General features: G+C 41.6%; 1 protein-coding gene across 2 annotated transcripts; it reads left to right on the top strand.

Annotated features, from left to right (window-relative positions):
• Positions 1–391: 391 nt before the first annotated feature.
• On the top strand, positions 392–12,719 carry tmem114 (transmembrane protein 114). 2 transcript variants are annotated; one of them, XM_076983434.1, is made up of 5 exons: positions 392–431; positions 554–691; positions 790–867; positions 11,591–11,728; positions 12,056–12,719. In XM_076983434.1, the coding sequence occupies exons 1-5, from the start codon at positions 395–397 to the stop codon at positions 12,319–12,321; spliced, it is 657 nt and encodes a 218-aa protein (XP_076839549.1). In that variant the 5' UTR covers positions 392–394; the 3' UTR covers positions 12,322–12,719. The 2 variants fall into 2 exon arrangements, with proteins under 2 accessions (XP_076839549.1, XP_076839544.1); XM_076983429.1 differs by having other exon boundaries at positions 403–691.
• Positions 12,720–14,458: the final 1,739 nt, after the last annotated feature.

Genomic DNA, 14,458 nt, shown 5'->3' with positions numbered 1-14,458 from the left:
GCCCAGTGTTCCCATTCGGAAAAATCAACATTTGTAAACCAGTATTATCACATTTATGAGACTCTAAGGACCTCATGGATTTGGCAAGCAGTAAATTTTTCCAAAGGTGGTGAAACTAAGAATCCACTGCATCGCATCACTGCGTCCTTGTTCAAGCGTTTCATTCATAACAGTAAATAAATGAAGTGGGCATTGGACACTACGGTGTTTGAAATGTCGAAATGCTTAATTAAATGAAGGGAAAATAGAGCATTTGACAGTAAATCACCCATTATTATTATTATTATTAGAGAGAGAGAGAGAGAGAGAGAGAGATCATTGCTGTTTGACTGAAAGTAGAACACACCGCCCTCTTGTGGTAGCTATTGGCGTTTTCCACAAACCTCACACTCGGATGCGAGGGTCTGGCAGTCAGGTTGTACCCTCGACAGGTGCGTTTTCCTCCGCTCTTTCAAAGGCGCGAAGCCCTCACTGCTCGACAGAACTTAGTCTATGAGGGAACCCTCTACAGTCAGAATGAAACTTACTTTAAGTGGACTGGCTGTGTTTGTAGCTTCTTTTGGACTTCTCAGCTTTGTGTGCCTGGTCCTGGCAATCGGAACCGATTTTTGGTACATTATTGACACTTCAAAAAGGGAGAATTCCTCTGTGTCACTAAGTACCCATTCTGGACTGTGGAGGACTTGTAACTGTAAGTCACATCTTTATTCTTTAATGTAAGTCTATTGATATAATAATTCATTATTATTTTGACCAAAGGCCTCAAATGGATTATAATGTCTTCAACAGTTGACAACCAGTGTTGGCCGTTCATGAATCCTTTCAGAAGTGGAAGAAATTTCACAGATTCACAAAGGCAGATGCTAAGTAAGAAGTGTTTTGCTTGTTATCGTTACATGATTATATATGACAAATATGAGCATTACTGTGTGTGAATTCACTATTTTGGTGGATATGCAACTGGTAGATCTTATGTTAGTACCAGATGCAATATAGGAACCATATAATTGCATTCCAGGTGTACCATCTCTGCCTTTTCATAACAGAAGATGGAAATCCATTTACCCAAATGACCAATTACAGTATATACACAGTAGATAGGCTAATTGCCTACTATTTTTTATATAAAGAAGGTTGACAGAGGTTGCCTCCCTATAGGATAAGGCATTTCAAACATATACTTATCTAACATAAAGCACTTGTGTCATGCAGCAGGTTTTCATACATTAAATCTATCTGTTCCAAAAGTAAACAATGAAAGTCATAAAAGACTGAATTAGTAGTGCCTTATTAACATTTAATTACAGTATTTAACATTTTCAGATTTTAACCCAGAGGAGTCATATTAGACGTTTTGTCCCATCTACTTAGGTTTGCATATAGAATTAACAAAAAATGCAGTCAACCAGTTCAAGTGAAGCATTATGCTTTTGTTCAATACACGCAACATTCAAATTTAAGTCAACTTCAGTTAAAGAATGGAAAGGGATAATGAAATAAATATCACACAATAGTGAATAATCCTAGCTAGAGTTAGGGTTAGGTCTCCCACTCACTGTGGTAACTTTCATTTGGTGAGATTCTCTTTTTGTTCAGAACTAGTACTTAAACAATTCCTGTGTCACAGATAGGCACGATTGTAGTATGTGAATGTGCAATTGATTTTGTTCAGTGTAAAAAACACTAATTGGAGCAAAATGAGATCAATGAGAAATTGTGAGAGCTCGGAGCTCTTTTGCCACTGGAGAATTGAGAACTCTGAGAGACCAAAAGATGGAATTTTAGGCATTGCCTAAAAAAGCATTTATAGAAATTAAGGACACATATCATGTCTTGCTGGGCCTAATTATCTATTGGAGCAGATCTTCAGCTCTCAGTGTATTTGTGGACATTATTGCTACTTAATCATCTTCAACATCAAGCATTAATCCATTCTGACATTCTGAACATTGTTACTGTACACACACACACATGCGCACACACATGCGCACACACACATGCGCACACACACATGCACGCACGCACACACACACACACGCGCACACACACACACACACGCACACACACACACACACACACACACACACACACATGCACGCACGCACACACACACACACACACACACACGCACACACACACACACACACACACACACACATGCGCACACACACATGCACGCACGCACACACACACACACACACACACGCACACACACACACACACACATGCGCACACACACATGCGCGCACGCACACATGCGCACACACACACATGCACGCACGCACACACACACACACGCGCACACACACACACACACACGCACGCACACACACTTCGCTTGTAAGTGCCGCAGGATTGGCCAGTTGTGGTGGGGTTCCCATGGATACAGGACTCTCGGTGGAGACACAGCTGTGCTGGGTACAGTGGAAGTGTGAGTGTCCTTCCCATCATCGTCTGGCTGGACAGCACTGCCCACACTCTTAATTTCCTTTTAGCACCAAAAGCCAAGATGCCTGCTGGGACTGGTGCATATTAATGTGTCCAGTTCAATCATGTTACCTTGTAGCAGTGTGAGACAGCAGATTGAATTTCTTTTATCTCGGAAGGGGATGAGTACAGATATTTTAACAGCGTTATATATGTATAGTCAGAAAGATTTCCAGATAAATATGTCACTTAAGACTTTATAGATGTGTAGATTGCTGAAGAAAGATATCTGCTATTCAAATTTCTTACCCTTTTTACATGGCTACACTTAAGAAGTATTTGTAATTTTTGTGTTTTTTTCTCATTTCAAACTTTTTTCACACCATTTTAATCTCTGCATCAACCTGTTCAGAATGATATAGGAAATGTTATTTTTTTCAGAACCCAATACATCCGCACCTGGTTTAGAGCAGAGTGACTGTAGCGCAGTTAGGTAGGCAGAACCAGCACCACCAAACATCTCATCTTCTGAAAGACCCAGACGCTTCTTCAAGCTGAAGTCTTCATTTGATCAATGGTCGCTGCATGGCCAAGCCCAGCTTTCAACATGCCATTTCCCACCAAACAGAGGAAAGAAGCTTCCACTGGCACATAATGCAGGAATTACCCTCGCTAGCAGAGCTCCATTATATTTTTATATTTTTTCCATCCATCCATCATGCCATCATGCCATCATTTGCACGTATGTTCCGATGGTACTCTGGCACTAACTCTAAAGGTTAAACCCTTAAAAACCACCAATTCATTCCTAATTATGATAATCTGCCAATCAGAAGCTCCTAAACATCAAATTAGGACCAGTCTGTTTAAAGAAACAACTTGACGTATATAAACGTTTGACTCACAGGAAATATGTTATAGTGAATTAAAGCTGACATAAATTTATCTGTAATAAATTGTTTTAAAAATGGCATCTGATAGGAACAGATACAATGTACTTATTGATTTAGCAAAAAAAGTATGTTATCATGAGTTGTGAAAAGCTGAATTTGAATATCATTAGGTTACATGCGTCTTCATCAAACTGTGGCTCATAGGACACTGTAGCTCACAAGAGACTGTAGCTCACAGAAGACTGTAGCTCACAGGAGACTGTAGCTCACAAGAGACTGTAGCTCACAGAAGACTGTAGCTCACAGGAGACTAGCTCACAAGAGACTGTAGCTCACAGGAGACTAGCTCACAAGAGACTGTAGCACAGAAGAGACTGTAGCTCACAGAAGACTGTAGCTCACAAGAGACTAGCTCACAGAAGACTGTAGCTCACAAGAGACTGTAGCTCACAAGAGACTGTAGCTCACAGAAGACTGTAGCTCACAAGAGACTGTAGCGCACAGAAGACTGTAGCTCACAGGAGACTGTAGCTCACAAGAGACTGTAGCTCACAAGAGACTGTAGCTCACAGAAGACTAGCTCATAGGACACTGTAGCTCACAAGAGACTGTAGCTCACAGAAGACTGTAGCTCATAGGACACTGTAGCTCACAGGACACAGGACATATTTCCAAACACATGCTTGCCACGAGAGAAACAGAGCAACTGTGCCACAGTAATACTATCCCCATTAAGAAAAAATAATTGGCACCTCACTAAAAGCAATGGATAAATAGCCTAATCATAACACATTACTGAAATTGTATAATCTTTTAAAATATATATCTTTTATAGCTTATTATGCTATTGATTATAATCAGGTAATGAGATTATAATTAGGGACAGAGTCATTTGAAAACGTAATGCATTTAAAAAAAGGCTGTGTCTCCTGCACAATACTATTTCCCCTGTGTGCTTTTTCCTTTTTCACAACTGTCTGTAAAGGATCCAACTGTTCGGGAACACAATAGACCAGGTCCAGTTCTCATTTCCGAACGGACATCACGGTCCAGCGCAACTGGCATCTCTACACAGCTGCTCGAAAGCACAAAGAAAAGATCTGAAGTTTTTATATGGCTATAGCGGTGCTATGGTATTGTATACATGACTGGGATTGTTCAAGTCCACTGTCATAATGGCAGACCTGTCAGCTGCTCGTTGGAGCCCATGGTGTCCTTGGTTTTGTCTTTTCTTGACATTTGTGAGCTTTTTGTGTGATTAGAAGTAAATGGTATATTTCACCTTTCGCTGACAAACTGCTCTTCCTTTTCTGGGTTAAGAATGATCCAGAAATGACCAATTTCTGCCAAGTCAAGAAAATGATAATTTACTGTCTTAAAATACTAATACAATTATTTAGTTTCTTGTAATAGCAAGAATTCTTTCCATATGGTGAAATTTTAAACTCATTACAAAGCAAACAGTAAAAATAAACCCTCAAAATTATTTAGGTGCCAAATGCTGAAAGCATTCTCATATTTTGACTCAGCATGTTAAACAGGAGTTTCTTGACAAGCCCTTAAGACTTGTGAAGGGGTCATCTGGCTCAAGATCTGTTCATGGTTACTCTGCCAATGTTTTACAAACAGTAGCCTGCTTCACACAATGTGTTCCAACAAAGCAATACGTTACTGATGAAAGTTCACAAAGTGACAGTTAGCAACCAGACCCTCAAGTTGAATCTCTCACTTTGGAGAGAGCAGACAAATGTTTACGTTTAGGATCAGAACCAAATCTCCAGAGATGGTGGACCATTTGGATGAGATTAGACATTTACGGCACCTCATTATCTGTTGTTGTTCTAAGACACTACGTAATAAATGTTCTCATGATTCTAAAAGTATGGGAACATTTCTTGTTATTTTTGAGATGGCATAATAACAAATTTGTATTTTTTTCAACAGTGAGAACATCTGTAGGTACCCTGGCTGGATGTGAGCGAGATGCAAGAATGATAAAGGAGTGTTTTTATCCTCCATAGCAGAATAATATAACGAGCAGATTGTTGAGCGGATCAGAAAGCACACAACAAAACCCAAACGTAAACCACACAAGACTGGAAACGTGGCACAGGAGAGTAATTCTGGTACAGGAGAGTAATGCTGGTACTGGAGAGTAATTCTGGTACAAGAGAGTAATGCTGGTACAGGAGAGTAATGCTAATACAGGAGAGTAATGCTGGTACAGGAGAGTAATGGTAATACAGGAGAGTAATGGTAATACAGGAGAGTAGTGCTGGTACAGGAGAGTAATGCAGGTACAGGAGAGTAGTGCTGGTACAGGAGAGTAATGCTAGTACAGGAGAGTATTGCTAATACAGGAGAGTAATGCTAATACAGGAGAGTAGTGCTGGTACAGTAGAGTAATGTGCCATATTTTGTCAATTGTGATTTTTACACCCCAATCAAAATTTGTCATCCGCTTTTAACCCATCTGTGCAGTCAGAACACACACACACACACTAGTGATTACTAGGGGGCTGTGGATCACACGTACCCAGAGCGGCGGGCAGTCCTAGCCCGGCGCCCGGGGAGCAGTTGGGGTTAGGTGTCTTGCTCAAGGGCACCTCAGTCATGGCCTGTCTGGGAATCGAACCCACGACCCTCCGGTCACAAGACCAGTTCCATGACTGCCCCTAATGCTAGTATATGAGAGTAGTGCTGGTACAGGAGAGTAATGCTAATTCAGGAGAGTAATGCTGATACAGGAGAGTAATGTTCAGTACAGGAGAGTAGTGCTGATACAGGAGAGTAATGCTGGAACAGGAGAGTAATGCTAATACAGGAGAGTAATGCTGGTACATGAGAGTAATGCTGGTACAGGAGAGTAATGCTAATACAGGAGAGTAATGCTGGTACAGGAGAGTAGTGCTGGTACAGGAGAGTAATGCTGGTACAGGAGAGTAATGCTATTACAGAAGATTAATGCTGGTACAGGAGAGTAATGCTGGAACAGGAGAGTAATGCTAATACAGGAGAGTAGTGCTGGTACAAAAGAGTAATGCTGGTACAGGAGAGTAATGCTGATACAGGAGAGTAATGCTGGTACATGAGAGTAATGCTGGTACAGGAGAGTAATGCTAATACAGGAGAGTAATGCTGGTACAGGAGAGTAGTGCTGGTACAGGAGAGTAATGCTGGTACAGGAGAGTAATGCTAATACAGAAGATTAATGCTGGTACAGGAGAGTAATGCTGGAACAGGAGAGTAATGCTAATACAGGAGAGTAGTGCTGGTACAAAAGAGTAATGCTGGTACAGGAGAGTAATGCTGATACAGGAGAGTAATGCTGGTACATGAGAGTAATGCTGGTACAGGAGAGTAATGCTAATACAGGAGAGTAATGCTGGTACAGGAGAGTAATGCTGGTACAGGAGAGTAGTGCTGGTACAGGAGAGTAATGCTGGTACAGGAGAGTAATGCTAATACAGAAGATTAATGCTGGTACAGGAGAGTAATGCTGGAACAGGAGAGTAATGCTAATACAGGAGAGTAGTGCTGGTACAAAAGAGTAATGCTGGTACAGGAGAGTAGTGCTGGTACAGGAGAGTAATGCTGGTACAGGAGAGTAATGCTGATACAGGAGAGTAATGCTGGTACAGGAGAGTAATGCTGGTACAGGAGAGTAGTGCTGCTACAGGAGAGTAATGCTAATACAGGAGAGTAATGCTGGTACAGGAGAGTAATGCAGATACAGGACAGTAATGCTGGTACAGGAGAGTAATGCAGGTACAGGAGAGTAGTGCTGGTACAGGAGAGTAGTGCTGGTACAGGAGAGACACAGAAGGGTAGTGCCTAAATATGGGAGAGAACAGAGGAAACAAACAATATACAGGTGCTTGTGATCAATAATTAGGTGAGAGGATGAAGAATCAAGTAGGAGCGGTGTGTGTGTGTGTGTGTGTGTGTGTGTGTGTGTGTGTGTGTTGAGCAGGGTGCCTGGTGCACCATATTCTGTCTATGCAAGATGATAATAGTTGACATTTCTCATTCCTTGTTTTTATAACTTTTTCCCCCTTACAGGTTGAATTGAGCTGTCATGGTACGAGTGGGTCTGACAAACAGAAAGGCAGAGATATCCTGGTGCCTGCCTGTGTTTTGTGAAGTAGTGCTTATAAGGCGGTAATGACAGCAACACCTTGTCATCTTTCTGTTCATGTACTTTATCAGTCAACATCTTTTTTATTTCCTTGTCACCACTAAATTGAAATGGATATATATATATATATATATATATATATATATATATATATATATATATATATATATATATATATATATATATATATATATGAATATATATATATATATATATATATATATATATATATATATATATATATATATATATATATGAATATATATATATATATATATATATATATATATATATATATATATATATATATATATATATATATATATATTATATATATATCAGTGGGGAACCGTCAGGGCCCTCTACGCCCTCTCAGAGGGCCTAAAAATATTCTTAAAACATAAATATATATAATATAATTTATCCAATTTTATTTTATCTACTTACAGTTTGACAATCGACATCTAAACAATTACAAAAATATAAGCAAATAAATTATTCACCCGTGTCTATTCAATCTGTGTTGGAAGGTGAGGGGTTAAGTGGAAGCCTGTGAGTCTGTGTCTCCCCCTATCAGCACTGTGATGCCCGCTGTTCGTTTACAGAGCCTGGCAGTTATAATTCAGCGCAATACCAGTTTCAAATGACAGTAAAATTGACCAATCATATCTTCCCTCTTAGTGGGCGGGCTTAACTGTATGATAATTTCCGCCCGCTGTGGCGACGCTAGCTGTCGTTAGCGTACCACCACTAGCTAGTTCCGATTCATTCCTTTGACGTCCTCGTGCGCGTTGTTTACATATTCCGCTTCCGAGGAACACGGAGCTGTGAACCTTATTTTGTTGGAACCTTATTTTTCTTAAGAAGTTATCTAGTACAGATATTACTGTTTATTGCGTGTCTAAAGCTGTACTGTCGTCTCAGTTTTTTTCTTTATTGCAGTTAATTAGGAGAGGAAACATTTTTTTTTTCGGGGTGATGGGAGCGGGCCCAGGTTTAATGGTCACGGTTCGCTACTGATATATATATATATATATATATATATATATATATATATATATATATATATATATATATATATATATATATACACAGATTCCTCTGAACAGAATAATTATTACTAGAACACACAGTGGGTGTCCAGCCAGTACAGTTCCATGCATGCTTGCCTCTCCCACGATGCTTTAATCAATCCTTTATGTTTTATTGATTAACTGTACATTTTATTACACATGACAGCACATGGCCTTTATTACTGGCCTAAACAAAGTCAGAAAACAGTGATGGAAATATACAATTCTCAGGGTCAAATCACTGTTTTCTACCAAGGACATTATATGGGAATCACAACATCAGGTATTCAGCTAAGCCCTCTACTTTAGTTAAGGACCATGGGCAAAGTCTGTGTTTATTTCCTAACCCATCTGCACAAGACTAAAGAAAGGCAATCAGCCACTTGGAACATTCATATACTCAAGTCTTTTCAATGAAGTGCATACCACTGGCAGCAAACTAATACCAAATATAGATGCCTGTGAACAGAAATATGGAGAAAGCATCAGTCAGGACCGAATTGCCACTTTATTATAACACCAGGCAGTGTTATGGCCTGGCTCATTCCCAGAATGCCACATGAAGAGGATGCAACTCCATGTTTAATAATAACAAATCACACTTTATTACTAATTAGAATGTGAGTGAACCACGTGAAAAGAGGAGAGAGAGAGAGAGAGAGAGAGAGAGAGAGAGAGAGAGAGAGAGAGAGAGAGAGAGAGAGAGAGAACACCGGGCTTAAATGCTCTCAGTAATCATGTCCTCGAATGTAGCCAATCAATGCGACCCCAGCATGACACTGCCCTCTGGTGGTCAATTGCTCCTAGGGCAGTCGATTCAACACAGGGTGGGGTGAGGAGGTGGGAGGGGGTGTTAGGTCATATGTTGTCATGCATATTTAGCTTTACCTTACCTGCACTCATCCATCAGTGGTCATGATCGCTTCTGGGGTGGACAGTGGACATTTCTCAACCCAGTAGTGACATCCACCAGTGCACAAGCACCTGTGACATTGCTGCGTCTGATAAATGCGTATCGGCTCAACACGACCAAAGCATGCCACTACCGTGTTGATGTTATTTTGTGTTGAGCACATGGGCTGTTATCAAACTGACATCTAGAGTTTCAATCAGAGCCCGACCAAGGATGTAATGGCATATAGGATAACGGCTGGCTGATAAGGTACGGACGTAACTTTTGGACTTTAGCATTTCTAAAAGCCGCCATCACAATATGTACAAGTTACCTGTTCCTAAGAAAGTGTCTGGTAACTGTACACCAAGCACCCAGCTCAGTTGGAACTGTATATAGTAAGACCTCCTTTATCTGCAAAGGGTGGCTTATCTAGAAGGGATCCAGAAGGAATGAGTGACGTCTGATGGCGTAACGCCCGGCGCTTACACACTCTGTCGTAGAAAGCAGTTGTAAATCCTATTATAAATGACCTGCAGGACCAAAGCTTGCTGACATTTGGGCTAGTGTGCTCAGCAGTATATCAAGAACTGCAGTGTTGAGTAGTACTTGAGGCCGGGTTATTGCTAAGACGTGCGTGTGCATCGGGGCAGGCTGCTTAGCACTGAGGGTTTGAACATGACGGGGAGACGAGGTCACGGCCGAGTGTATTCTTACAAAAATGGCCAAAAGATGTTCCTTCTAAGTCATGCAATGTGGAATACAGGGGACTGATTACAGACATGGACTGATTACAGACATGGACTGATTCCATACATGGACTGATTCCATACATGGACTGATTACAGACATGGACTGATTCCATACATGGACTGATTACAGACATGGACTGATTACAGACATGGACTGATTCCATACATGGACTGATTACAGACATGGACTGATTCCATACATGGACTGATTCCATACATGGACTGATTACAGACATGGACTGATTCCATACATGGACTGATTACAGACATGGACTGATTACAGACATGGACTGATTACAAACATGGACTGATTCCATACATGGACTGATTACAGACATGGACTGATTACAGACATGGACTGATTACAGACATGGACTGATTCCATACATGGACTGATTACAGACATGGACTGATTCCATACATGGACTGATTACAGACATGGACTGATTACAAACATGGACTGATTACAAACATGGACTGATTACAAAAATGGACTCATTACAGACATGTACTGATTTTGAATTTTTAGACTTTTCTGCAATGTAAGTGTATGGTGAAGGCAGAGAGAATCTGCTGGATTTCACCAACAACTGTGGCACAGTGGTGTGTGAAACAGTCCTGCATAACTCAGTCTAAGCATCAAACTTCCCCTTTAACTGTAATTAAACTATTATAAGACTTAGCAAGCAAAGAAGACGTCAAGCAAGCTGTTCTCAGGTGTATTTCTCTGACGAACAATCCTGGCGTATTTTAACGTAGTCTCCTTGGTTAAAACCATTTGACTTGTTGGGTCTTTGAAACAGATACTTCACTCACAATTCATAATAACCAATACTTAAGATCTCAACACTTAACTTTCATTGTTTTGTAGCAGTGGCCTAAAGTTTCTGCACTTATTCACCAGGTTTATTGGAGAGCTTATTTGTTTTATTAGTGTTGTTAAAATCACCCATTACATGAACAAGGGAGTTAGAACAGCAGCTTCCTAATAGCTTGTTTTGCTTAGCCAGCTGCTGCGAAGCTATGTGTGCACCACCTGGTAGCATTTAGTTGGAGTTATAGAGGAGAAACGTACATCTCCAGCTGTGTCTGCCTCCTCTGCACACAACAAGCTTCTACCTGCCCTTCCCTCGGAGAAGTGCCCAGGAACGTTCGTGACCTGCTCCGGAGTCGGGCAGTTAGTGTAGGGGAGGAGCCAACCACCCACGCCTCGCATCACGGCATCCCACAGTTTGGTGTAAATCCTGCTTGGCTTATCCAAGCCCCTCATCAGATCCAAAAGGAACAATGGGAAAACAAACAGAAGGAAAATCAAAAACCAACCCCAGTCGTGCAGCGTGGTGTCACCCGGTGGTCTGGAGGCGTAAGCGTGCTCGGTTCTCACCCTCTGCTGAGGTGAACGTGTCTCTCCACAGACATGCAGGGAGCCTTCATCGTGCTGCTGCCCCTCAGTGTGATCGTCCTCTTCCTCGCCGGCATGCTCGGAGTCATCAGCATGCTGGCCAAGGCCCACCCGCTGCTGCGGACCACCGGAGTGCTTCTCCTCTGCGGCGGTGAGCTGCCTCGTCGACGACGCACTCACACGGAGGTGTAGTTTGAAGAGGTTCTCACTTGGAGAGCCTCTTCAAACAAGAGTCTTCCTTCACTTTGAAAGCCATCGCCATGGTTCAAAGTAGCTATGGCTCTATATGTAGAAGTAGGCTTTGTCTACAGAAATAAACATGAAAAGACTAGTTCATAAGTAGGACTCAGTAAAGTCATGTGGCTACCACCCATTTTGTGACAAACTACCATCCACAACCACTGCCACCATCAAAATTCACCTCAGGACATGGGCGTGGGAGATGATAACCCTGTCACTGTTTAATCCCCTTCCCCAGCTGCGATCACCCTGGCCGGGATCGGTGTGTACGTGGCCTATTCTGCAGCCGCCTTCAGGGAGGCGGTGTGCCTCTCGGGACGCAAGGCTCTGCAGGACATCGGCATCTCCTTCGGCTGGTCCTTGGCGCTCGCCGCCCTCTCCTGCGCGAGCGAGCTCCTGACGGCCGTGGCCTTCCTGCTGGCCTCCACTCGCGTGGGCCAGCTCACGCAGCGGGAAGAGGACGTTTATCCCGGAGAGAGAGACGTGCTGGGGAAGCCAGACTGAATCCGTGGCGAATCCTCGCCGCTTAAAGCGGTAAAAAATCTGTAGTTTGTAGTCGAGGAACTGCTGTCTCTACCGTTGTATTCGTGTTGGAAGTAACGTCGTAGGTGGAACCATGTCTGTCATGTTTGTAAAGCTTTGTAAAGCTGTTTTATTATGAGCTTTTACTGGTTTTTCTAGGACTATTCTGTTGAACCCTCTTAAAGAATGAGAAACTAAAACCTCTAAAAGAGGCAAAAAGCCAAAGCTGTAAATAGTTATCAAAGATTCTCCATAGTGCACTTTTAATTGCACAGATGCTATGATTGTTCTAATAGCTAGAATTGTTCTTTCAAATTTGTGGAGTATATCTAACCCATGTAACAAACCTCCATCGAGAATTACTTTATGACACGTGTTGTAATGAGTCTCTGAAATAAAAGTCTCATTGATGTACCATTACAAAATCTCACACTATTGACACCAAATGTGACTGGCTTTCCCTCTGGTTGTCTCGGGTTCGACTATCGCCTGACCAAGTTCGTGAAACGACTCTTAACCTGCAGGATTCTGGGGGATTGGACAGAGGCAGTAAGTGATGGTTCCCAGGCCAAGTGGCCCAGACAGCTCTCTCCCAACATAACACATCACAGGAAGGACAGTCGCTCCCTAACAATGTTTTCCCTCTTTACCAAGAAATCATAATTACCGTTCAAATCAAGATCCATCACTCTTTGTAAGACGTTTGTGAGATGGGATTAGGGGCCATTGGAACACTTGAGTCACTCTTTCTGGTAAATTTAAGCTGAATAACAGAAAAACTAAACTGAAATTTGAGCTGAATAACAGAAAAAAACTAATCCAATCAGTTAGGAGCTAAGAGCTGATGTTTGCAGCAGTGTTCAGTAGAACAGCGGCATGCATGGGATCACCTGTGGCAAATTAAACTCCTCCCCCCAGCCCCAATGTTGATAACTAATCAACACATTTCAGAGTGTGAGTAGAATGACACTCCCCCTTACTGAGCTGAGAAAAGATGAGAAGTGAGAAACTTTTTCCCATGCTAAAACGGAGCAGGTAATATAGAATTTCATCCTTTCCAAGTGCAGGGTAGAGTTTCCCCTCTTCACTGAATATGACAGGAAGCGCTGAGTGCTAACGATCAGGAATATCACTTATCACGTCATGGTGAAGTTTAAGGGTAAAAATCTTGTTTTTCACAAGCAATGTTTGAGTGATCATTTTCATAGCTTAAATTTGAAAAGTGTAAAAAATCATTGAATAGTTGAATACTTTTACAGCTTTATGTGACGGGCAGGGTGAGCAACTAAAAAGGAATGATCACGCCAAGTCTCAGGGAAAGAGGATTGTTTAATAGAAAGTGCGCAAACCAAAAACCCGTGACATTGTTCCAGATGAAGGAAATAATAACCAGCAGTCAACTGGTACAAAGACAAGACATATATAGACAAACAAACAACCCTCAGGTGAGACAGAACACGGGTCCCGCCCACCTGAGGGACGAACATCAGGTGACCAAAACAGGACAGCTGCCGCTGTAAACGGGGGCGACCGGCAGGCCCCCCCCCACAACGTGACACTTTAGTATTCAGTATGTAAGAATTCATGGCTTTGGTATTACATTATTGTACCTTTGGTTGGTGTCTTTATTCCATTTATTCTGTATAAATGTTTGAATGCAGTTCAGTATTTGGAAAACTGAAATAGTTATAGTTCTGTGCCACAGAGTTTAGCCAACTACCCCAGATATCTTCAGATCTTCAGATATCATTGTGGAAATGCAGACAGATTCAGTGTAAGAGTGCTATGCATTAAAATCTCATGTCAAATGTCACATCCCTTGTCCTTATCGCCATTAAGAATATATTCATGCTATTCTTAAGACAACTTTGAAATGCAATATTATACATTATTAATATACAGTGCTGAAAATCCATTAAGCCACCCAGGAAAATGATTCAAAGCTATTTATCATGGTTCAATGTACTTAATTATTAATTTAAGAACAGTGGCCCCATGACAAATTCACCAAGCTTTTCCTTTTAATGTCTTTTTTCTTTTCTCTGTCCATGTGATCCCACACAGTGCAGGTGTGCCATCTATATGTTTAATTTGAATCTCACAATTTTAAATGAATTTC

Source organism: Brachyhypopomus gauderio, chromosome 2, assembly GCF_052324685.1.
Source record: "Brachyhypopomus gauderio isolate BG-103 chromosome 2, BGAUD_0.2, whole genome shotgun sequence".
In the NCBI taxonomy this organism is placed as follows: domain Eukaryota; kingdom Metazoa; phylum Chordata; class Actinopteri; order Gymnotiformes; family Hypopomidae; genus Brachyhypopomus; species Brachyhypopomus gauderio.
The sequence above is the reverse complement of the archived record's forward strand: the minus strand, read 5'-3'. Positions and strand labels throughout refer to the sequence as shown.

What these genes read in the sequence shown, in the direction of transcription:
- tmem114 (XM_076983429.1), top strand. Translation starts at nt 493, where the DNA reads ATGAGGGAACCCTCTACAGTCAGAATGAAACTTACTTTAAGTGGACTG. An exon ending in TTCACAAAGGCAGATGCTAA is followed by an intron (nt 868 to 11,590) that starts GTAAGAAGTGTT and finishes GTCTCTCCACAG; the next exon opens with ACATGCAGGGAGCCTTCATC. An exon ending in AGTGCTTCTCCTCTGCGGCG is followed by an intron (nt 11,729 to 12,055) that starts GTGAGCTGCCTC and finishes CCCCTTCCCCAG; the next exon opens with CTGCGATCACCCTGGCCGGG.